Consider the following 24000-nt stretch of genomic DNA (forward strand, 5'->3'; position numbering starts at 1 on the left):
TTTTTGTGTGATACCTCTTGGTTCATGGGCACCACACCCGAAAGTGTGGCTCAGAGGCCTAATATCTCAAATTGCTCAAACAATTTTGTTAGTTGCATTTTTTTCTGACCTCACTGCATTACATACAGTTAACAATACAATTTATAACTGAATCGATACATTAAAGCTACATAATGATTTGGAAAAATGATTAAACACAGATAAACATCTCTCCAAATCATTTCTTCCCCTCTTCCACCAACACCATGATGCACCACACTCGTCTCCAAAGATAACCTCATTCCCAATACTTTATCATTTCCAACCAACTTATTCTTTATGTTCCAATTTAAAGTTACAAACGACATAAAACTCCTTCAGGTTTGTAACCAATTACAATTCCTAGGAGTCACCACACAACTAGGACATCTGTGAATGTGTGTAAAGTACTGCACACGTCTTGACATCTCCTGCTAGCATTCTGGTTTCTGCTTCCTCTGGCATTCTCATGCCCACTCCCAGGGCTGGATTTTGGCTTGTTGCCATCTCAGTCTTCACCCCAGAGGGGCGACAATGGTGGCGGTAAGCTCTTCCGGCTGGGCGACCAGCTTCCAGCTCCTGGCCGGCAGAGCTTTACCGCCCGGAAGTGGCGAGCCGGTGTGCAGTGCCCCAGTTGCAAAACCAGCTGGATTTTTGGCTCCCTCTCGATCCGTAGCACTCCGTGGAGCGCCTTGCTGGGACCGCCTGTGAAAGCGGGTGGTGCGACCTGTAGCGGCTGCAGTGAGATAAGTAATGTCGACCCCAGGTAAGTGTGATTGATTTTTATTTAATTTTTTTTTTGCAATTTATGTTGTGGTGGTGGGAGTTATTTATTGGGAATGTTTTTGATGGTTTTTTCCCCGTTTTTTTTCTCCCTAGACTGCTCTTAGAGTGCTCCAAAGCCGGCTGTTTAGCTTGGGAATTTTGCATGCTCAGTCAGCCTAGCGCCCTAAGAGAGGTGTGCAACACCTCCCTTACCGCTCCGCCCCACACTCGGGGCACAGTTGCTGAATTTTGTTGACTGAGGCGCAAACCGCCCCATCGCCATTACAGCCCCGAAATGGGCAAAGCCGATAATCCGGCCCCCAGTGTCCAATTGTTTCTTGTGGCATTCTGGCTCTGGCAGCTGCTCCTTCTCCTGCTCATAGTGCTACCAGACCCAATCCTTCACACCTCGATAAGTGAGGTGACAATCGTCTGAAATCATGGCTTCCTCCACAAATTTGACAGGTGGGGCAGACAGTGTTTGAAGGAAAGGGTGGGTGGGTCTCTTCCTCAGGCGACTGAAGGCTGCGCTGGCATACTGGAGGCGGTGATGGACCTCGTTATCGATGTCTGCACTTGCCGATAGTAGCCTCCCGAGGTATGCAAAATGGTCCATGTTGTCCAAGGCCGAGCCTTGGAGTTTGATGACTCGGGGTGGGCAGTGCTGTGTGGCGAGGTCAGGTTGGTAGAGGACCTTTGTCTTACGGATGTTTAGCATGAGGCTCATGCTTTCGTATGCCTTGGTGAAGGTGTTGACAATGGCTTGGAGTTCGGACTCAGTGTGCGCAGATGCAAGCATCACCCGCGTGGTGTAGTTCAATGACAAAGGATGGGACGACCTTCAAACTGGCCTGGAGGCAACGTAGGTTGAACAGGTTTCCATTGGTTCTATAGTTTAATTCCACTCCAGCGGGGAGCTTGTTAATAGTGAGATGGAGCATTGCAGCAAGGAAGATCGAGAAGAGCATCGGTGTGATGACGCAGCCCTGCTTGACCCAGATCCGGACATGGATGGGTCTGTGGTGGATCCATTGGTCAGGATCACGGCTTGCATGTCGTCGTGGAGCAGGTAGAGAATGGTGACAAACTTTTGGGGGCAGCCGAAATGGAGGAGGACGCTCCATAGTCCCTCGTGGTTAAAAGTGTCAAAGGCCTTTGTGAGGTCAAAGAAGGCAATGTACAAGGGTTGGTGCTGTTCCCTGTGTTCCTCTTGTAATTGTTGTTATATATGCACACTCTCTGTGTAGTCACTGTATAGTTGCATAAGATGGAGACTTGTTACCTGATGTACTATCAATAAGATTTACACTGTGTATATACTATGCTGGCACCACTAGAGGGTGCAACTGATGGAGACCAGGCTGACAGATGAAGAACCTGAACAGTATGGTTCCCATGGCCATGAAGTTAAAATTAAAAAGTAAGTAAAAAAATCCTGCTAAGGGTCTGTTAAGTAGATTACAATGAGTTTAATTGGGTCGCCCTGCCTGTCAGGTCTGCTCTGCGCTGCCTGACGACCATTGGGAAAGGCACATTGCGGCATGTTTCCAACCCGCTGTCAATTAAATACACTTTCCTACCTGGCCCATCACCGATCCCGCCCAATGACACCCTGGAAAATTTGGGTCAGTATCTCCTTGTGTGACTTGATATCAAATTTTTGTTTGATAATGCTCCTGTGAAACACCTTGGGACATTTCACTACATTAAAGGCGCTATATAGATGCAAGCTGTTGTTGTAACTGCGGTGACCTTGACTGGGATTCTTTACCACAGTCAAGACCACATATGGACCAAACTCCCAAGGCCCCACCCCACTCCTGGGCAAGTACAAGGAAACACTCATCAAAGACACCGAGGCAGTCAGGGCCCGTTGGAAGGAACACTTCGAAGATCTCCTCGACCGAGACTCTGCCTTTGACTCGAGTGTTCTCGACTCCATTCCGCAGCATGCTACCCGCCACCACCTCAGTGAGACCCCAACACTGCAGGAGGTAGAAAAGGCCATAAGACAGCTAAAAAACAAGGCTAGGGGAGCAGATGGAATCCCTGCTGAGGCACTGAAGTATGGCGGAGAGGCACCACTGGCACGAATACACAACCTCATCTCTCTCATCTGGAGGGAGGAGAGCATGCCGGGGGATCTTAGAGATGCAGTGATCGTGACCATCTTTAAAAAGGGGGACAAGTCCGACTGCGGCAACTACAGAGGAATCTCCCTGCTATCAACCACTGGGAAAGTCATCGCTAGAGTCCTCCTCAATCGTCTTCTCCCCGTGGCTGAGGAGCTCCTCCCAGAGTCGCAGTGCGGATTTCGTCCCCTCCAGGGCACAATGGACATGGTTTTTGCAGCGCGACAGCTGCATGAAAAATGCAGGGAACAGCACCAGCCCTAATACATGGCCTTCTCCGACCTTACAAAGGCCTTTGACACTGTCAACCACGAGGGTCTATGGAGTGTCCTCCTCCGTTTCGGATGCCCCCAAAAGTACGTCACCATACTCAGCCTGCTCCACGACGACATACAAGCAGTGATCCATACCAACGGATCCATCATAGACCCAATTCATGTCCGGACCGGGGTCAAGCAGGGCTGTGTCATTGCCCAAACCCTCTTCTCAATCTTCCTTGCTGCCATGCTCCACCTCACAGTTGATAAGCTCCCCGCTGGAGTGGAACTAAATGACAGAGCCAGTGGGAAGCTGTTCAACCTTCGCCGTCTCCAGCCAGGTCCAAGGCCACTCCAATGTCTGTCGTCGAGCTACAGTACGCGGACAACCCCTGCATCTGTGCACACACAAAGGCTGAACTCCAGGACATAGTCGATGTATTTACCGAGGTGTATGAAAGCATGGGCCTTACGCTAAACATTAATAAGATAAAGGTCCTCCACCAGCCTGTCCTCGCTGCACAGCACTGCCCCCAAAACATCAAGATCCATGGCGTGGCCCTGGACAACGTGGTCCATTTCCCCTATCTCGGGAGCCTCCTGTCAACAAGGGCGGGCATTCATGATGAGATCCAACACCGCCTCCAGTGCGCCAGTGCAGCCTTCGGTCGCCTGAGGAAAAGATCAGTCCCTCAAAACTGTCACCAAGCTCATGGTCTACAGGGCCATAGTAATATCCGCCCTCCTGTATGGCTCAGAGACGTGGACCAAGTACAGTAGACACCTCAAGTCGCTGGAGAAATACCACCAGCAATGTCTCCGCAAGATCCTGCAAATCCCCCTGGGAGTACAGACGCACAAACATTAGCGTCCTCGTCCAGGCCAACATCCCCAGCATCGAAGCATTGACCACACTTGATCAGCTCCACTGGGCAGGCCACATAGTTCGCATGCCAGACACGAGACTCCCAAAGCAAGCGCTCTACTCAGAACTCGTCCACGACAAACGAGTCAAAGGCGGGCAGAGGAAACGTTACAAGGACACCCTCAAAGCCTCCATGATAAAGTGCGACATCCCCACTGACACCTGGGAGTCCTTGGCCATAGACCGCCCGAAGTGGAGGAAGTGCATTCGGGAGGGCACTGAGCTCCTCGAGTACCGTCGCCGAGAGCATGCAGAAATCAAGCGCAGGCAGCGGAAGAAGCGTATGGCAAACCAGGCTCCCTGCCCACCCTTTCCCTCAATGACTATCTGTCCCACCTGTGACAGAAACTTTGGTTCTCGTATTGGACTGTACAGCCATCTAAGAACTCATGCTAAGAGTAGAAGCAAGTCTTCCTCGATCCCGAGGGACTGCCTATGATGATGTTGTTGTAACTGATTCTCAGGTTATGGCAGACCTGCTAAATAACTATTTGCATCAGTCTATACTCCTGTAGATGCCTACGTTCCAGATCTTGGCGGGATTGAAGGGGGGTGGGTGGACGGATGGGGTACTCTGTATTTGATAGCATTATTATTAAAATGGTCCTACAAGCAGAATTAAGGGAGCTAGGAGCTAAATTAAAAAGTAGGACCTCAAAAGTACTAATCTCAGGATTGCTACCAGTGCCATGTGCTAGTCAGAGTAGGAATCGCAGGATAGCTCAGATGAATACGTGACTCGAGGAGTGGTGCAGAAGGGAGGGATTCAAATTCCTGGGTCATTGGAACCGGTTCTGGGGGAGGTGGGACTAGTACAAATCGGACGGTCTGCACCTGGACAGGACCGGAACCAATGTCCTAGGGGGAGTGTTTGCTAGTGCTGTTGGGGAGTGGTTCAACTAATATGGCAGGGGGATGGGAACCTATGTAAGGAGACAGAGGGAAGTAGATTGCGGGAAGAAGCAAAAGATAGAAAGAAGAAAAATAAAAATGGAGGGCAGAGAAACCCAAGGCAAAAAGCAAAAAGGGCCACATTACAGCAAAATTCTAAAGGGACAAAGTGTGTTAAAAAGACAAACCTGAAGGCTCTGTGCCTCAATGCGAGGAGTATTTGTAATAAGGTGGACGAATTAACTGCGCAGATAGCAGTTTACGGATATGATATAATTGGCATCACGGAGACATGGCTCCAGGGTGAACAAGGCTGGGAACTCAACATCCAGGAAGGATAGACAGAAAGGAAAAGGAGGTGGGTGGCATTGCTGGTTAAAGAGGAAATTAACGCAATAGTAAGGAAGGACATTAGCTTGGATGATGTGGAATCGGTATGGGTGGAGCTATGGAATACCAAAGGACAGAAAACGCTAGTGGGAGTTGTGTACAGACCACGAAACAGTAGTAGTGAGATTAGGGACAACATCAAACAAGAAATTAGGATGCGTGCAATAAAGATACAGTAGTTATCATGGGCGACGTTAATCTACATATTGATTGGGCTAACCAAACTGGTAGCAATGTGGTGGAGGAGGATTTCCTGGAGTGTATTAAGGATGGTTTTCTCGACCAATATGTCGAGGAACCAATTTGAGGGCTGGCCATCCTAGACTGGGTGATGTGTAATGAGAAAGGACTAATTAGCAATCTTGTTGTGCGAGGCCCCTTGGGGAAGAGTGACCATAATATGGTAGAATTCTTTATTAAGCTGGCGAGTGACACAGTTAATTCAGAGACTAGGGTCCTGAACTTAAGGAAAGGTAACTGCGATGGTATGAGACGTGAATTGGCTAGAGTAGACTGACGAGTGATACTTAAAGAGTTGATGGTGGATAGGCAATGGCAAACATTTAAAGATCACATGGAAGAACTTCAACAATTGTACATCCCTGTCTGGAGTTAAAAAAAAAACGAAGAAGGTGGCTCATCCGTGGCTAACAAGGGAAATTAAGAATAGTGTTAAATCCAAGGAAGAGGCATATAAATTGGCCAGAAAAACAGCATACCTGAGGACTGGGAGAATTTTATAATTCAGCAGAGGAGGACAAAGGGTTTAATTAAGAGGGGGAAAATAGAGTATGAGAGGAAGCTTGCTGGGAACATAAAAACTGACTGCAAAACTGACTGACATATAGATATATGAAGAGAAAAAGATTAGTGAAGACAAACAGGTCCATTGCAGTCAGATTCAGGTGAATTTATAATGGGGATCAAAGAAATGGAGGACCAATTGAATGAATACTTTGGTTCTGTCTTCACGAAGGAAGACACAAATAACCTTCCGGAAATACTAGGGGACCGAGGGTCTAGTGAGAAGGAGGCACTGAACGAAATCCTTATTAGGCGGGAAATTGTGTTAGGGAAATTGATGGGATTGAAGGCCGATAAATCCCTGGGGCCTGATAGTCTGCATCCCAGAGTACTTAAGGAAGTGGCCCTAGAAATAGTTGATGCATTGGTGATCATTTTCCAACAGTCTATCGACTCTGGATCAGTCCCTATGTACTGGAGGGTAGCTAATGTAACACCACTTTTAAAAAAAGGAGGGAGAGAGAAAACGGGTCATTATAGACCAGTTAGCCTGACATCAGTAGTGGGGAAAATGTTGGAATCAATTATTAAAGTTGAAATAGCAGTGACAGGATCGGTCCAAGTCAGCATGGATTTATGAAAGGGAAATCATGCTTGACAAGTCTTCTAGAATTTTTTGAGGATGTAACTGGTAGAATGGACAAGGGAGAACCAGTGGGTGTGGTATATTTGGACTTTCAAAAGGCTTTTGACAAGGTCCCACACAAGAGATTGGTGTGCAAAATTAAAACACATGGTATTGGGGGTAATGTACTGACGTGGATTAGAGAACTGGTTGGCAGACAGGAAGCAGAGAGTCGGGATAAACGGGTCCTTTTCAGAATGGCAGGCAGTGATTAGTGGTGTGCCCCAGCTATTTACAATATATATTAATGATTTAGATGAAGGAATTGTATGTAATATCTCCAAATTTGCAGATGACACTAAGCTGGGTGGCGGTTTGAGCTGTGAGGAGGATGCTAAGAGGCTGCAGGGTGACTTGGACAGGTTAGGTGAGTGGGCAAACGCATGGCAGATGCAGTATAATGTGGATAAATGTGAGGTTATCTACTTTGGTGGCAAAAACATGAAGGCAGAATATTATCTGAATGGCAGCAGATTGGGAAAAAGGGAGGTGCAACGAGACCTGGGTGTCATCAGTCATTGAAAGTTGGCATGCAGGTACAGCAGGCGGTGAAGAAGGCAAATGGTATGTTGGCCTCCATAGCTAGGGGATTTGAGTATAGGAGCAGAGAAGTCTTACTGCAGTTGTACAGTGCCTTAGTGAGGCCTCACCTGGAATAGTGTGTTCAGTTTTGGTCTCCTAATCTGAGGAAGGACGTTCTTGCTATTGAGGGAGTGCAGCGAAGGTTCACCAGGCTGCTTCCCGGGATGGCATGACTAACATATGAGGAGAGACTGGATCGACTGGGCCTGTATTCACTGGAGTTTAGAAGGATGAGCGGGGATCTCATCGAAACATATAAAATTCTGACGGGACTTGACAGGTTAGATGCAGGAAGAATGTTCCCGATGTTGGGGAAGTCCAGAACCAGGGGACATAGTCTAAGGATAATGGGTAAGCCATTTAGGACTGAGATGAGGAGAAACTTCTTCACTCAGAGAGTTATTAACCTGTGGAATTCCCTCCCGCAGAGCGTTGTTGATGCCAGTTCGTTGGATATATTCAAGAGGGAGTTAGATATGGCCCTTATGGCTAAAGGGATCATAGAAACATAGAAACATAGAAAATAGGTGCAGGAGTAGGCCATTCGGCCCTTCTAGCCTGTACCGCCATTCAATGAGTTCATGGCTTAACATGCAACTTCAGTACCCCATTCCTGCTTTCTCACCATACCCCTTGATTCCCCTAGTAGTAAGGACTTCATCTAACTCCTTTTTGAATATATTTAGTGAATTGGCCTCAACAACTTTCTGTGGTAGAGAATTCCACAGGTTCACCACTCTCTGGGTGAAGAAATTCCTCCTCATCTCGGTCCTAAATGGCTTCCCCCTTATCCTTAGACTGTGTCCCCTGGTTCTGGACTTCCCCAACATTGGGAACATTCTTCCTGCATCTAACCTGTCTAACCCCGTCAGAATTTTAAACGTTTCTATGAGGTCCCCTCTCATTCTTCTGAACTCCAGTGAATACAAGCCCAGTTGATCCAGTCTTTCTTGATAGGTCAGTCCCGCCATCCCGGGAATCAGTCTGGTGAACCTTCGCTGCACTCCCTCAATAGCAAGAATGTCCTTCCTCAGGTTAGGAGACCAAAACTGTACACAATACTCCAGGTGTGGCCTCACCAAGGCCCTGTACAATTGTAGCAACACCTCCCTGCCCTTGTACTCAAATCCCCTCGCTATGAAGGCCAACATGCCATTTGCTTTCTTAACCGCCTGCTGTACCTGCATGCCAACCTTCAATGACTGATGTACCATGACACCCAGGTCTCTTTGCACCTGCCCTTTTCCTAATCTGTCACCATTCAGATAATAGTCTGTCTCTCTGTTTTTACCACCAAAGTGGATAACCTCACATTTATCCACATTATACTTCATCTGCCATGCATTTGCCCACTCACCTAACCTATCCAAGTCGCTCTGCAGCCTCATAGAATCCTCCTTGCAGCTCACACTGCCAACCAACTTAGTGTCATCCGCAAATTTGGAGATACTACATTTAATCCCCTCGTCTAAATCATTAATGTACAGTGTAAACAGCTGGGGCCCCAGCACAGAACCTTGCGGTACCCCACTAGTCACTGCCTGCCATTCTGAAAAGTCCCCATTTACTCCTACTCTTTGCTTCCTGTCTGACAACCAGTTCTCAATCCATGTCAGCACACTACCCCCAATCCCATGTGCTTTAACTTTGCACATTAATCTCTTGTGTGGGACCTTGTCGAAAGCCTTCTGAAAGTCTAAATATACCACATCAACTGGTTCTCCCTTGTCCACTCTACTGGAAACATCCTCAAAAAATTCCAGAAGATTTGTCAAGCATGATTTCCCTTTCACAAATCCATGCTGACTTGGACCTATCATATTACCTCTTTCCAAATGCACTGCGATGACATCCTTAATAATTGATTCCATCATTTTACCCACTACCGATGTCAGGCTGACCGGTCTGTAATTCCCTGTTTTCTCTCTCCCTCCTTTTTTAAAAAGTGGGGTTACATTGGCTACCCTCCACTCCATAGGAACTGATCCAGAGTCAATGGAATGTTGGAAAATGACTGTCAATGCATCCACTATTTCCAAGGCCACCTCCTTAAGTACTCTGGGATGCAGTCCATCAGGCCCTGGGGATTTATCGGCCTTCAATCCCATCAATTTCCCAAACACAATTTCCCGACTAATAAGGATTTCCCTCAGTTCCTCCTCCTTACTAGACCCTCCGACCCCTTTTATATCCGGAAGGTTGTTTGTGTCCTCCTCAGTGAATACCGAACCAAAGTACTTGTTCAATTGGTCCGCCATTTCTTTGTTCCCCGTTATGACTTCCCCTGATTCTGACTGCAGGGGACCTACGTTTGTCTTTACTAACCTTTTTCTCTTTACATATCTATAGAAACTTTTGCAATCCGTCTTAATGTTCCCTGCAAGCTTCTTCTCGTACTCCATTTTCCCTGCCCTAATCAAACCCTTTGTCCTCCTCTGCTGAGTTCTAAATTTCTCCCAGTCCCCGGGTTCTCTGCTATTTCTGGCCAATTTGTATGCCACTTCCTTGGCTTTAATGCTGTCCCTGATTTCCCTTGATAGCCACGGTTGAGCCACCTTCCCTTTTTTATTTTTACGACAGACAGGAATGTACAATTGTTGTAGTTCATCCATGCGGTCTCTAAATGTCTGCCATTGCCCATCCACAGTCAACCCCTTCAGTATCATTCGCCAATCTATCCTAGCCAATTCACGCCTCATACCTTCAAAGTTACCCTTCTTTAAGTTCTGGACCATGGTCTCTGAATTAACTGTTTCATTCTCCATCCTAATGCAGAATTCCACCATATTATGGTCACTCTTCCCCAAGGGGCCTCGCACAACGAGATTGCTAATTAATCCTCTCTCATTACACAACACCCAGTCTAAGATGGCCTCCCCCCTAGTTGGTTCCTCGACATATTGGTCATGATCTTATTGAATGGTGGTGCAGGCTCGAAGGGCCGATTGGCCTACTCCTGCACCTACTTTCTATGTTTCTATGGAAAATAGGATGTAATGTCATCTTGGATAGATTACCTCTCTCACCATTGACAGATCGCTTCTGTCATCTGTACTTCACCTGCCATCTATTCCATCGACATGGGTGCTGTTTATACTCTCTCAACTTGGTCATCAAATTCGGACTACAATGAGCCACAATACCAGTAGCACCAGGCACACCAAAAGCACCAACAACAACATCAACCTTCTCCGCAATCACCTGATGCTGCACAAGACAGAAGGCATCAGCAGCCAAGCACATTGCTGCACGGGAGGCAAGGGATGGCCTCACCATGGCCAGATTTATTTAACTTTATGCTGTACACCATGGCTGCCGCATGCTGTGCCAGGTTGGCACCACTCCACACTAACACCATAAAGCATCCCTACAATGAACAAGCCATTCCTTTCACACTCATCACCATTGCGGGGGATATCATTATGTTTCACCATGCACTGCAACTCACTAAGCCACTTCCAAAGGTGCATACAAATCTGTCCAAGACCAGAAAGTGTTGAAAATAGAGATTTAAAGGGCTCTAGGTCCAGATAATGTTCATCCAAGGGTGATTAAAGAAATGGGACTGGTATGCCATGAGCTCCTTGCCCATATCTTCAATTGTTCAATAGGGTCATGGATAAAGTTTCCTTCGACTTGAAGCTAGGTCAACTGAAACCTATTTCAAAATCAGGGCCAGGGAACAACAGGCTAGCCTGACATCCATTGTTGGGAAGATGCTGGAAGAGATTGCAGGAAATGTCCTTTATGATCACTGGGAAGGGAAGGGGCAATTCTAAAGTCACAACTTGGCTTCTGAAAAAAATAGGCTGTGCTGTACAAATTTGATATAGTTTTTGAGGAAGTCACTAGGGTAGAGGATGAGGGAAATCCAGTAGATATCGTCTATCTGGACTTTCAGAAAGCCTTTGATAAGTTACCTCACACTAGGGTTCTTCACAAGATAGGGATCTGAAATGCTGAATTAGGAATTGACTCCAATTCCACAGCCAACGTGCTTAACGTGGTTCGTTCTGGAGGCATGTTACATGTGCTGTCCCCGAGGGATTGGCCCGGAGCCCAATACTGTTCACTGGCTGGAATTTTCCTGTTGCCATGCGTGCGAGTTTGGTGGCAGGTCGGCAGCAAAAGTTGCAGAAAATGGGAGCGCATTGGGAAGTCGACGTCATCCTGCCTTTAACTTGGACGCACTTGCCAGCGCGACATGGATCCAAACAGCTGAGGTGGCTGTTCTAATTTAGCTCATTAAATCCTTATTGTGAGACCCTTAACAGTGTTTCTAACCAGACCTTTTGAATGTCACTGGAGGACCACAGGAAGCATGCAGTTCAGGAAACACGTCTGTCAACCTCAGGCGCATGCCCAGTGGCCATTGATCATTAATGGAGAGCATGGAATTCCCAATAAATTACTCCCACATGACACCTCATTACTTACCTAAGGGAAAGGTTCTTGCTGACTCCATTTTGAGCACAGATTTAGGTCTAGAGTTTGCAAGTCTTTTCTGCAACCACGGAAGCCACTCTCACCTCATTGCTACTAGCAATTACAACATTGAAAGATTTCTCCTCTGAACTCCACTTGAGCTGCCATCTATTATATAAGCATGGGTGCTGTTATGTATGGAGAAAGAGTCGGACTGAACACTGTGAGTTCAAAGTAAAGTGTGACCTTAGTCTTTTATTGCAGGTCTTCAGAATGCCTCTCCAATCTGTGAAACCTCCTTAAATACCTGTGCTCCCAAGGGATTATGGAATCCCTTGGGACTCCAGGGGATGAGCCCTCTGGTGGCTGTGCAGATTAAATACAAGTCCACATATATAACAACACTCCCCCCCCCCTCCCCACCCCCCAAAGTTAATAGTGTAACTATTTACAATGTGAGTTGATCTGGGACCCTTCATGCCCTGGTTGATCGTCTTGGTGTGAAAGCTGGTGTTGTTGAATCATTTGTTGGGCCCTTGCTGGGCTGCTGTGCAGCTAGCCTTGCTGGGCTGCCTGGTGTGTTGGGCCCTGCAGGGCTGCTGTGGATGATGGGTTCTGCTTCGTGGTCAACCGTGGTGCTGGTTGCCATTGGTGTGTATGTTGGAGGATCAAAAAGGGTAGGGTCCAAGGTGGGTTGCTCAGGATAGTCCGTGAATCTGAGTTTGATTTGGTCCAAGTGTTTCTGGTGAATGAGTCCATTTGAAAGTTTGACCCGAAACACTCTGCTCCCCTCTTTGGCCACGACAGTGCCGGGAAGCCACTTGGGGCCTTGTCCATAATTTAAAACAAATACAGGATCATTGACTTCAATCTCGCATGACACATTTGAGCTATCATGATATGCACTTTGTTGAAGCCGCCTGCTCTCTACCTGTTCATGTAGATCAGGGTGAACTAACGAGAGCCTTGTCTAAAGTGCTCTTTTCATGAGCAGTTCAGCAGGTGGGATCCCAGTGAGCGAGTGGGAATCTTGTGCGGTAGCTAAGCAGGACTCGGGATAGGTGAGTCTGCAGTGAGCCTTCAGTTACCCTCTTCAAGCCTTGCTTGATGATTTGCACTGCTCGCTCTGCCTGACCATTGGACACTGGTTTAAACGGGGCAGATGTGACATGTTTGATCCCATTACGGGTCATGAATTCTTTGAACTCAGCACTGGCAATACATGGCCCGTTGTCGCTCACTAGAACATCGGGTAAGCCGTGTATGGCAAACATGGCCCGCAGGCTTTCAGTAGTAGCAGCGGACGTGCTAGCCGACATTATCTCACATTCAATCCACTTGGAGTACGCGTCTACAAGGAACATTTTACCCAAGAACAGGCCTGCATTATCGACGTGTACCCTAGACCATGGTTTGGAGGGCCAAGACCATAAACTTAGTGGCGCCTTCCTGTGTATATTGCTTAACTGCGAGCATGTATTGCATCTGTGAACACAGGACAAGTCCGCATCGATACCGGGCCACCACACGTGGAATCTGGCTACCGCTTTCATCATTACGATGCCTGGGTGGGTACTGTGGAGGTCATTAATGAAGGTGTCTCTGGCCTTCTTCGGGACCACTACTCGATTGCCCCACAGAAGGCAGTCTGCCTGTATAGACATTTCATCTTTGCGCTGCTGGTACGGCTTTATCTCTTCCTGCATTTCCACTGGGACATTGGACCAGCTCCCGTGAAGCACACAGCTTTTGACTAGAGATAATAAGGGGTCCTGGCTTGTCCAGGTTTTGATCTGCCAGGCAGTGACAGGTGATTGCTCTCTCTCAAATGCTTCCATAACCGTGGCTAGATCTGCGGGTTGCGCCATTTCTACCCCCATGGTGGGCAGTGGCAGCCTACTGAGAGCATCGGCGCAGTTTTCTGTGCCTAGCCTGTGGCGGATGGCATAGTTGGATGTGGACAACGTGAGCGCCCATCTCTGGATGCAGGCCGATGCGTTGGTATTTTATCCCTTACTCTTGGAAAACAGGCATATAGTGGCTTATGGTCAGTTTCCAATTTGAATTTTAGCCCAAACAGGTATTGATGCATTTTCTTTACCCCATAGACACACGCTAACGCTTCTTTTTCAATCATGCTGTAGGCTCTCTCAGCCTTAGACAGACTCCTGGATGCATAAGCAACCAGTTGCAGTTTCCCAAAATCATTAGTTTGTTGCAATACACACCCGACGCCATATGATGACGCATCACATGCTAGTACCAAACGCTTACATGGATCATACAACACAAGCAATTTGTTTGAGCATAACAATTTTCTCGCTTTTACAAAGGCATTTTCTTGGTTTTGCCCCAAACCCATTCGCCCCCTTTTCGTAGTAAGATATCTAGTGGTTCTAGCAGTGTGCTGAGACCGGTAAGAAGTTACCAAAGTAGTTCAAGACTCTCAGAAACGATCGCAGCTCCTTCACATTCTGTGGCCCGGTGCGTTCTCAATTGCCTCAGTCTTCGCATTGGTGGGCCTGATGCCGTCCGCCGCAATCCTCCTTCCCAAGAACTCCACTTCAAGCGCCAGGAAAACGCACTTTGAGCGTTTTAACCTGAGCCCCACGCGGTTGAGTCGACTAAGAACCTCCTCCAGGTTCTGCAGGTGCTCGACTGTGTTCCAACCTGTGACTAAGATATCATCCTGGAAGACCACGGTGTGCGGGACCGACTTTAGTAAACTTTCCATGTTTCTCTGGAATATCGCAGCCGCTGATCGGATTCCAAATGGGCATCTGTTATAGACAAAAAGACCTTGGTGCGTATTGATGCAGGTGAGGGCCTTTGATGATTCCTCTAGTTCCTGCATCATGTAGGCTGAAGTCAGATCCAGCTTCGTGAACGTCTTTCCTCTCGCCAGCGTTGCAAAGAGGTCGTCGGGCTTTGGAAGCGGGTATTGGTCCTGCAGGGAGAAATGATTGATAGTTACTTTGTAATCGCCACAGATTCTGATGGTGCCGTCTCCCTTGAGGACTGGGACAATAGGCCTGGCCCACTCGCTGAAATGGTCGATCGGTGAAATGATGCCCTCTCGTTGCAGCCGGTCTAGCTCGATCTCTACCCTTTCTCTCATCATGTACTGTACTGCTCTCGCCTTGTGATGGATGGGTCGCGCCCCCAGAATTAGGTGGATCTGCACTTTTGCTCCTTGGAATTTCCCGATGCCTAGTTCGAACAGCAAAGGAAATTTGTTTAAGACCTGGGCACACAAAGTATCGTCAGCGGGCGATATCGTTAGGACGTCGTCCCAGTTCCAGCGTATCTTTCCCAGCCAGCTCCTACCGAGCAGCATGGGACCATTGCCCGGTACCACCCAGAGTGGTAGCTTGTGCACCGCTCCATTGTAGGAGACCTTTACGGTAGCACTGCCGATTACAGGAATCAGTTCTTTCATGTAAGTTCTTAGTTTCGTGCGCACTGGAGTTAAGACTGGCCTTGAGGCCTTGTTGCTCCACAACCTTTCGAAAGTCTTTTTGCCCATGATGGACTGGCTCGTGCCCGTCCAGTTCCATTGACACTGAGAGTCCATTTAGTTCAACATTCAGCATTATCGAGGGACAATTCGTGGTGAATGTGTGCACCCCATGTACCTCTGCCTCCCCTATCTGAGGCTCTGGTTCGTTGTGATCCTCCGTGGATCTGTCCTCCTCTGCAACATGGTGGTTTGCAGGTTTAACAGGCTTAGCAGCTTGCCTGCACACTCATTGGAGATGTCCCATTATTCCACAGCCCTTGCAAATGTACTCTTTGAATCGGCATGAATGGAAACGATGATCACCCCCGCAGCGCCAACAAGGTGTTAATGGCCTTGCATTCATCACCCTTGATGGTGGACTCTGAATCATTTGCGGACGTGCAGCTGCAGGTATGTGTGACCTGTCCTGTACATTACGATTCGAAAACAACATCATTTTATTCACAGTACTTGTAGTAGCACTTGTGTGCTGAGAGATTTGCTTCATATTGTCACTGGTGGCAATGAATGCCTGGGCTATCGCTATGGACTTACTCAAGGTTGGGGTCTCTACAGTCAAAATTTTGCGAAGTATGCTTTCGTGGCCAATGCCAAGTACGAAAAAGTCTCTGAGCATGTGCTCCAAATGTCCTTCAAATTCGCAATGTCCTGCAAGGCGTCTTAGCTCGGCGACATAACTCACCACTTCCTGGCCTTCAGACCTTTTGTAGGTGTAGAACCGGTACCTCGCCATCAGAATGCTTTCCTTCGGGTTCAAATGCTCTCGGACCAGTGTGCACAAATCGCCGTACGATTTCTCCGTGGGTTTCGCTGGAGTGAGCAGATTCTTCATGAGGCCATACGTTGGTGCCCCACGGACGGTGAGGAGGATCGCCCTTCATTTGGCAACGCTCTCTTCTCCATCTAGCTCGTTGGCCACAAAGTATTGGTCGAGTCGCTCCACAAAAGTTTCCCAATCATCTCCCTCTGAAAATTTCTCCAGGATGCCCACTGTTCTCTGCATCTTTGGGTTCGCTATCTGTATCTCATTGCCAGTTGTTGTGTATGGAGAAAGAGTCAGACTGAACACTGTGAGCTTAAAGTAAACTGTGACCTTAGTCTTTTATTGCAGGTCTCCAACCTGTGAAACCTTCTTAAATACCTGTGCTCCCAAGGGATTATGGGATCCCTTGGGACTCCAGGTGATAAGCCCTCTGGTGGCTGTACAGAGTAAATACATATATAACAAGTGCCACTTATACTGTCTCACCTTGGTCCTCTGAAGGATGAGCCCCAACTCCAGCAGAATCAGACACACAAGCAGCAGCAGCAAGAACACCAACAGCCTTCTCCTCAATTACCTGATACACCACAGGACAGAGGGCATCAGTGCAGGGCTGCACCATGCTGGAGGTGATACCCAGGGTAAACAGGCAGAGGATGAGCTTCCTCAACATGACTGAGCAGCAGTGCCCAAGGAGGCTCAGGCTATCGCGCCAGGTATCGCAGACATTTGCACGTTGCTGGAGCAAGACCTGCAGCCCAGAGGAGTGGGTGGAGATGCCTTTGACGGCTGTCAAAGTCACAGCACCCTTAACTTCTTCACCTCAGGCTCTTTCCAGGGATCTGCAGCAGACATTTGCAGCATCTCGCAGTCAGTTTCCCACAGATACATCACACAGGTCACCAATGCTATGTTTGACAAGTCAGCCATTATGTGAACTTTGCCACTGATGAAGCCAGTGTTACTGAGTGGGCGTTTGGCTTTTCACGGGTGCAGGGCATCATTGACTGCTCACATGTGGCATTCGAGGCTCCCCCACATAACCCAGGAGCGTTTGTGAACTGCAAGGGCTTCCACTTCTGCAATATATAGCTCGTCTGCAACCATAAAAAGATCAAGCACGTGTGCATCAGATTCCCTGGCAACTGTCATGACTCGTTCGTCCTGCACCAGTCCACTTCCCTCAGTTCTTCGCACCTCCAAACAGACTTACCGGTTGTCTGCCTGGAGAGCAGGGCTATCCACTGAAGACGTTGCTCAAGACACCCTTGAGGACACTAAGTACTGAGGCCTAGGAGCACTATAATGAAAACCACATGTCCACCAGATGTATCATAGAGCAAACAATAGGCATGCTGAAGATGCACTTCAGATACCTTGACAGATCTAGAGGTGAACAGCAGCAGGGTATCCAGAATCGTCGTCGTCCCTGCCCCTGTGCGCTGCACAGTATAACGCACCAACAAAGGTTAGTTCTGCATGAGGAGCAAAGCACTGAGTGCACAGCCTCTTCAGAGAAAGAGGACGAGGAGGAGGAGGGGGAGGAGCAGGAGGAACTTAAAGTTCAGATGCCAGTGGCACCCGAACACATTGCTATCGGGAGACCTCAGCATGGCCAGATTTACCAAATTACAAGAAACAAGCCATTCCTTTCACACTGACCCATATCATTGGAGCTAACATTATGTCTCACCATTCATTGCAAATCACGAAGCCACTTCCAAAGTAACATACAGAAATGGCCATGACTGGAAAGTGCTGAAAATAATAATTTTTATCTGTGACATTAGACTAACGGAAGTTTAGCACAAACAATTATTAAAACATCCATGTGATTATCCTTGTGCATCTATTGATGGACCTGTGGGAGAGTAAAGAGATGATTTAGAAATGTTATATTAAGAATGGGTAACGATACCATAATGCACATGATGAACATTCACAGACTGCTGACATCAGTCCCTATATGAGTGACTGCTGTATGCCATTTGGCTGTATGAGATGTAATTCTGTCACCAGGTTGCTGAGATGCCCCATCTCCATGTCTCCCACCTCCAGCAACTCCACAACTCTTGAGACCTCCAGGGCGACCTCCTCTGCTGGAGTCAAAGTGGCGAAGGCTGGAGGGCCACCTCTGGTTCTCTCCCTCTCTCTGTTGTTGTGCGCTCATTTCTCCTGAAAAGAGAAGTTTAAGTGAGAATGATGGCATGAGTGTAAGGAACGTGTAGGTCACATCTTTAGAGGGTGTCTATGAGGGAGTGTGGTGCCAATGGAAAAGTGCCAATGCCAAATGGCCTCCTTGTGTGTTGTTAGTTGGTATGATTGCATTAGAATGAGGATGATTGTGAGTGCTGTATTTGTAGGAGCATCAAATTCAAGGTTAGTCAGATGGGAGTCTGAGTATGTAGATAGAGAGAGATGGATGAGTGGACGTGCAAAGTATGTTGGTGTGAGAAATAATGTGCCAGAGCAGGTTTGGGAAGGCAGAAGGATGGGGTTGTGGTGACAGGTACAGTAGGATGAAGGTGAGTGTGGCTTTGCACTCACCTTTCCTGATCTCATGGGATCATTGATGTGCTTTCAGCACTGCACCGAGGTCCTCCTCACCACATCCCTTCTTTTCGCCTCCTCAGCTATTTGGAGCCAGGCTCTTTTTGTCTCTTGGGGAGGTCCCTTCTGTCCATCAGCAGGGAAGAGGACCTCCCTGCTTGCTCAGACTCTCTCCACATGAATATGTAGGGAGTCATCTGAAAACTTGGGTGCAGCCCTCTGTCGTTGTGAAGCCATGTTTTCAAGTCTGAGCAATAAGCAGATTGTGCAATATCCTCCCTGCATACTCCTAGATGAACCTTCTAATGTGATGTGGCCAAGGCTGCTTTAAATATCCCCGTTGAAAATGAGTCACGGATGAAGTCATCAAAGCCGCACCATTTAACAGGCTGGGAAATGCGCAAGTCTTCATTAATAGCCGCCATTAGCTGAAAGTCGCTCTGAGGAGCGGGATGATCAGAACGACATGGTTCCGACCGGACACCCAGCCCGCACAAACGACCCAACTCCGTAAAGACAATTCCAGCCACTGTCTTGATTAGTGACCTGAACAGTGGTGTTGGGAGTAAGGTCAGTAAGTTTGCAGATTACACTAAAATCTGTGCAACTATTAAAGCAGTAGAAGAGTACAATCAAATGTAAAAAGATTTAGATGTGCTAGGAGAGCGGTCCACACAATGACAAGTGACATTTAATCGAGATGAATGTAGTGTTGTGCATATTGGTGGGGCCAATACAGAATACACGTATCATTTGCAGGGAACAATACTGAAAGAGGTTGCACCTCACTGCATTATATACAACTAACAGTTCAACTGATAACAGAATAGATACATTAAATATTACTTAGAATATAAATCACAGAAACAGGCCATTTGGCCCAAATAATTTGTGCTGCTGTTTATACGCAAAACAAGTCTCCTCCCATTCCATTTGCCCCATCTCAGCCTTTTGCCATATTTTTCTATTTCCTTTTCTCTCATGTATTAATTTCTTTTTGAAAGCATTTAAGCTCTTTGTCTCAACCACATCCCGTGGCAGCGAGTTCCACATTCGAACCACTCTCTGAGTAAAGACATTTCTCCTTATTTCCCTATTGGATTTATTAGTAACTATCTTGTATTCATGGCCCCTTGTTTTGGATTCTCCAACAAGTGGAAACACTCTCTCCACATTTGCCCTGTCCAACCCATTCATAATTTTAAAGACCTCTAACAAATCATCCCTAAGTCTTCTCTTTTCTAAAGAAAACAGGCCCAACCTGTTCAATCCTTCCCGATAGCTGTAATCTCTCAGTACTAGTTCCATTCCTTGTAAATCTATTTTACACTTTCTCTAATGCATCTATGTTCTTTTTACAGTATGCAGACCAGAACTGTGCACAGTACTCCAACTGCGGCCTGACCAGGCTCCTATACAAGTTTAAGATAGATTCATTACTTTTGAATTTGATGCCCCTAGAAAAACGACCCAGTTCTTTGTTAGCAGTTTTCATTGCTTTACTGACCTATGATCTTGTTTTTAATAATTTGATCACCTTTATCCCCAGATCCCTCTGCTCTTCTACTCCATTTAGTTTCTTCTTTTCTATGTAAGTTATAATAATGGTGGTCCCAGCATTGATCATTGTGGAACACCGCTTTCTATCTTCCTCCGATCCGAATATCTAACCTTTATCCCATCTCTCTGCTTTTTTTTTGCCAATTATAATAATTCTTCACAAAAATAACTAAACTCAAAGATCCTTATCTCCAAATACTTTTGCCCCCTCTTCCACCATCACTATGATGCACTGCACAAGGCTCCAAGGACTACCTCCTTCCCAATACATTACCATTTCCACCCAATCAACTTATTCTTCATGTTCTCTATTTTAAAGTTACCAGCTACCAACACATAAAACTCCGACAGTCATGTAACCGATTACAATTTAAAGGAGCCAGCACACAACTAGGACTTGTGTGAATGTGTGAAGTAATGCACACCTTTCCATCAAAAGCTTGCATTCTGGTTTCTGCTTCCTCGGACACTCTCATTCCCACGCCCAGTGGCTAATTGCTTCTTGTGTCTTTCTGGCTCTGGCAGCAGCTCCTTCTGCTCTCCCTGCTCACAGAGCTACCAGTCCCAAACTGTTACATAGAAACATAGAAATTTACAGCACAGAAGGAGGCCATTCCGGCCCATCATGTCTGCGCCGGCCTATAAAGAGCCACAAGGCTCTTGGTCAGCAGCCCTAAAGGTTACATATAAATCTATGAACAATGATGGAAAGGCAAAGAGCACCCAGCCCCAACCAATCCGCCTCACCACAACTGCGACACCTCTTATACTAAAACATTCTACACTCCACCCCAACCGGAGCCATGTGATCTCCTGGGAGAGACAAAAACCAAATAAAACCCAGGCCAATTTAGGGAGAAAAAATCTGGGAAAATTCCTCTCCGATCCATTCAGGCGATCAAAACTAGTCCAGGAAATCACCCTGGCAAATGAGGTGACAATGGCTTGAAATCAATGTATTGACAAAGAATCTCTGACATTTGTACAGCAGCTTACCACGTCTCTCAGAAACACTTCTAAGATTAAGATTTGTTTAAAAAAATTGGTGCGTTGGATTTGCTGAAGAAACGTGAAGGGCGCGATCAGTGGCAGATAGGGTGGGAACGTGTTTTCTTTCCCCCCAGCCGGTCGGGACCCCATGTCCGACAGGTCCGACAGTGCTGAGCAGTACCGACACGCAGTGTTGGGGAGGCAATTTTAATCATTCGTGGCTTGTTTCCAGCCACTCCAGCTTTTTGCGTTGGACAGGTTTCTCACCAGTGTCCCACTATGGCTAGACCTCGTCTGTGGAGCTGAGGTGGGAGGTCAGTGGCCATTGAATCAGCTGATGAGTTGACAGCTTCAAATGTCAAGTCAAAGCTCCTAGCTGATTGAGAATGTTCCCTTATCCACTAGTTTCTCTAAACTGCATTTCCACTACAGATTCAGGATACTGCAAGTCTTTATACAAGTCTCCATCCAGACTGACCTCATTACTTCTCTCACCATTGACAGATCGCTTCTGTCATCTCTACTTCACCTGCTATCTATTCCATAAGCATAGGTGCCCTTAAAACTCTCCCACCACGATCAGCCCCAGCACCAGCATCACCAGGCACACCAAAATCTCCAGCAGCAGCAGGCACACCAACAGCGCCACCAAACATATGAGAACATGGGCCTTACACTCAACATCCATAAGACAAAGGTCCTCTACCAACTTGCCCCCGCCACAAAGCACTGCCCCCCCCCCCCCGAATATCAAAATCCATGACATGGCCTTGGACAAAGTGGACCATTTTCCATTCCTCAGGAGCCTTCTGTCAACAAGGGCAGACGTCAACGTCGCAGTCCAACACTGCCAGCGCAGCCTTCAGTCGCCTGAGGAAGAGACTGTTTGAAGACCAGAGCAGTAGTGATACCCGCCCTCCTATATGGATCAGAGACATGACTATGTACAGCAGGCACCTCAAAACACTGGAGAAGTACCACCAATGCTGCCTTCGCAAGATCTTGCAAATCCATTGGCAGGATAGGAGCACCACGTCAGTGTTCTCGCTCAGGCCAACATCCCCAACATTGAAGCATTGACCACACTCGATCAGCTCTGATGGATGGGCTACATCGTCCACATTCCCGACACGAGACTCCCAAAACAAGCGCTCTACACAGAGCTTCGACATGGCAAGCGAGCCATAGGTGGGCAGAGGAAACGCTTCAAGGACAGCCTCAAGGCCTCCTTGAAAAAGTGCAACATTCCCAATGACACCTGGGAATCCCTGGCTCAAGACCGCTCAAAGTGGAGGAAAAGCATCCGGGAAGGCGCCGAACACCTCGAGTCTCTTCGCTGGGAGCAAGCTGAAGCCAAGTGTAGACAGCGGAAGGAGCGCACGGCAACCCAAGCACCCCACCCACACGGTGCTTCAACCACCGTCTGCCCCACCTGTGACAGAGCCTGTAGGGCCCGCATCGGACTCTTCAGTCACCTGAGAACTTAGTTTTAGTGTGGAAGCAAATATTCCTCGATTCTGAGGGACTGCCTAAGAAGAAGCACCACCAGTAACACCAACATTCTCCGCGATCAATTGATGCTGCACAGAATGCAGGGCATCAGCACAGGACTACATTGCTGGCCGGGAGAACAGGGATAACCTCAACATGGCCGGATTTACTTAACTTGACGCTGTACACCCTGGCTGCCACATCATGTGCCAGGTTGGCACCACTCCACACTAACACCATAAAACATCCCTACAATACCCAAGCCATTCCTTTCACACTCATCACTATTGCAGGGGGTACCATTATGTCTCACCATGCACTGCAACTCACTAAGCCACTTCCAAAGGTGAACACAAATCTGTCCAATAATACAAAGTATTGAAAATAAAGGTTTCAATGTTTGACACCATATTTTCCTTTTGGATGTTCGTATGTAAATGTACACAGTTGAAAAACATATTAATACAACTATATGAAGCATTAAATGGTCAAGCTGCATCTTACCAGAAAACTATAGATACCAATATGAGAATCAATGTGTAATAAAGTAACTAAACTAGCTTAAGGTATTTCATCACTAAACATCACTGCGATATTTATTGGGTTACAGGGAATAAGTATATGTATTTGGTGTGCCAATTAAAAAGATCATTGCTTTTGCAAGTAATTAAAGTAATTATACAATTGTCAGGTGATTTGTATTTGACAAAGTAACTCTTAAATTCATTAAGCACCTTACCACATTCTCAGAGACATCTCAAGATGAGATAAGATTTATTTAAATGAACTTACCAAGTACTAGAATACTGAACTGACTTATGGGTACTACTGAAAAATAAATTAAAACTTGAATTTATTTATATAATTTTTAAAAAAAATCTGTGTCTAGCATGCATCCATCAAGCCAGGTTTAGTGCATTCTGCAAAGAATTATGTAATTTTAAAAAGTATTTATTGCATTCTAAATTGAATTATTAGCTATATATAGTTTGCTGGCTTGTGAAAAACTGCTAAAATTGTTTGATCAGCTTGATACTAGTTATGGTGGAAATATTAAATTAGTACCTTGAAGATGAGGCTCTAATATTAGAATTTAATAGTACTAGTTTTGTTAGTAACATTAACATAGATAAACATATTGTTTTAGAAGGAATTAAGAACTTGAAAATAGATAGAGCAGCCAGGCCAGATGATATCTACCTGAGAGTCCTTGGGAGATGGGCCATGCTAGCCCCTGGTCTGTATTTTAATAGCTCACTGCACTCTGGAATGGTTCCGACAGATTGGAAGGAGGCTAACGTAGTCCCCATTT

The 24000-nt window shown here is 46.8% G+C and overlaps 1 protein-coding gene across 1 annotated transcript in view; it reads right to left on the bottom strand.

The window, feature by feature from the left end:
• Nucleotides 1-24000, bottom strand: part of LOC139276762 (inter-alpha-trypsin inhibitor heavy chain H3-like) — a 202633-nt gene that overhangs the window by 37599 nt on the left and 141034 nt on the right. The window contains exon 17 of the mRNA XM_070894771.1: nucleotides 3899-3917. Coding sequence (XP_070750872.1) covers nucleotides 3899-3917 — 19 coding nt within the window. The remainder of the gene's footprint in view (nucleotides 1-3898; nucleotides 3918-24000) is intronic.

This window comes from Pristiophorus japonicus, chromosome 12 (genome assembly GCF_044704955.1).
Source record: "Pristiophorus japonicus isolate sPriJap1 chromosome 12, sPriJap1.hap1, whole genome shotgun sequence".
In the NCBI taxonomy this organism is placed as follows: Eukaryota; Metazoa; Chordata; class Chondrichthyes; family Pristiophoridae; genus Pristiophorus; species Pristiophorus japonicus.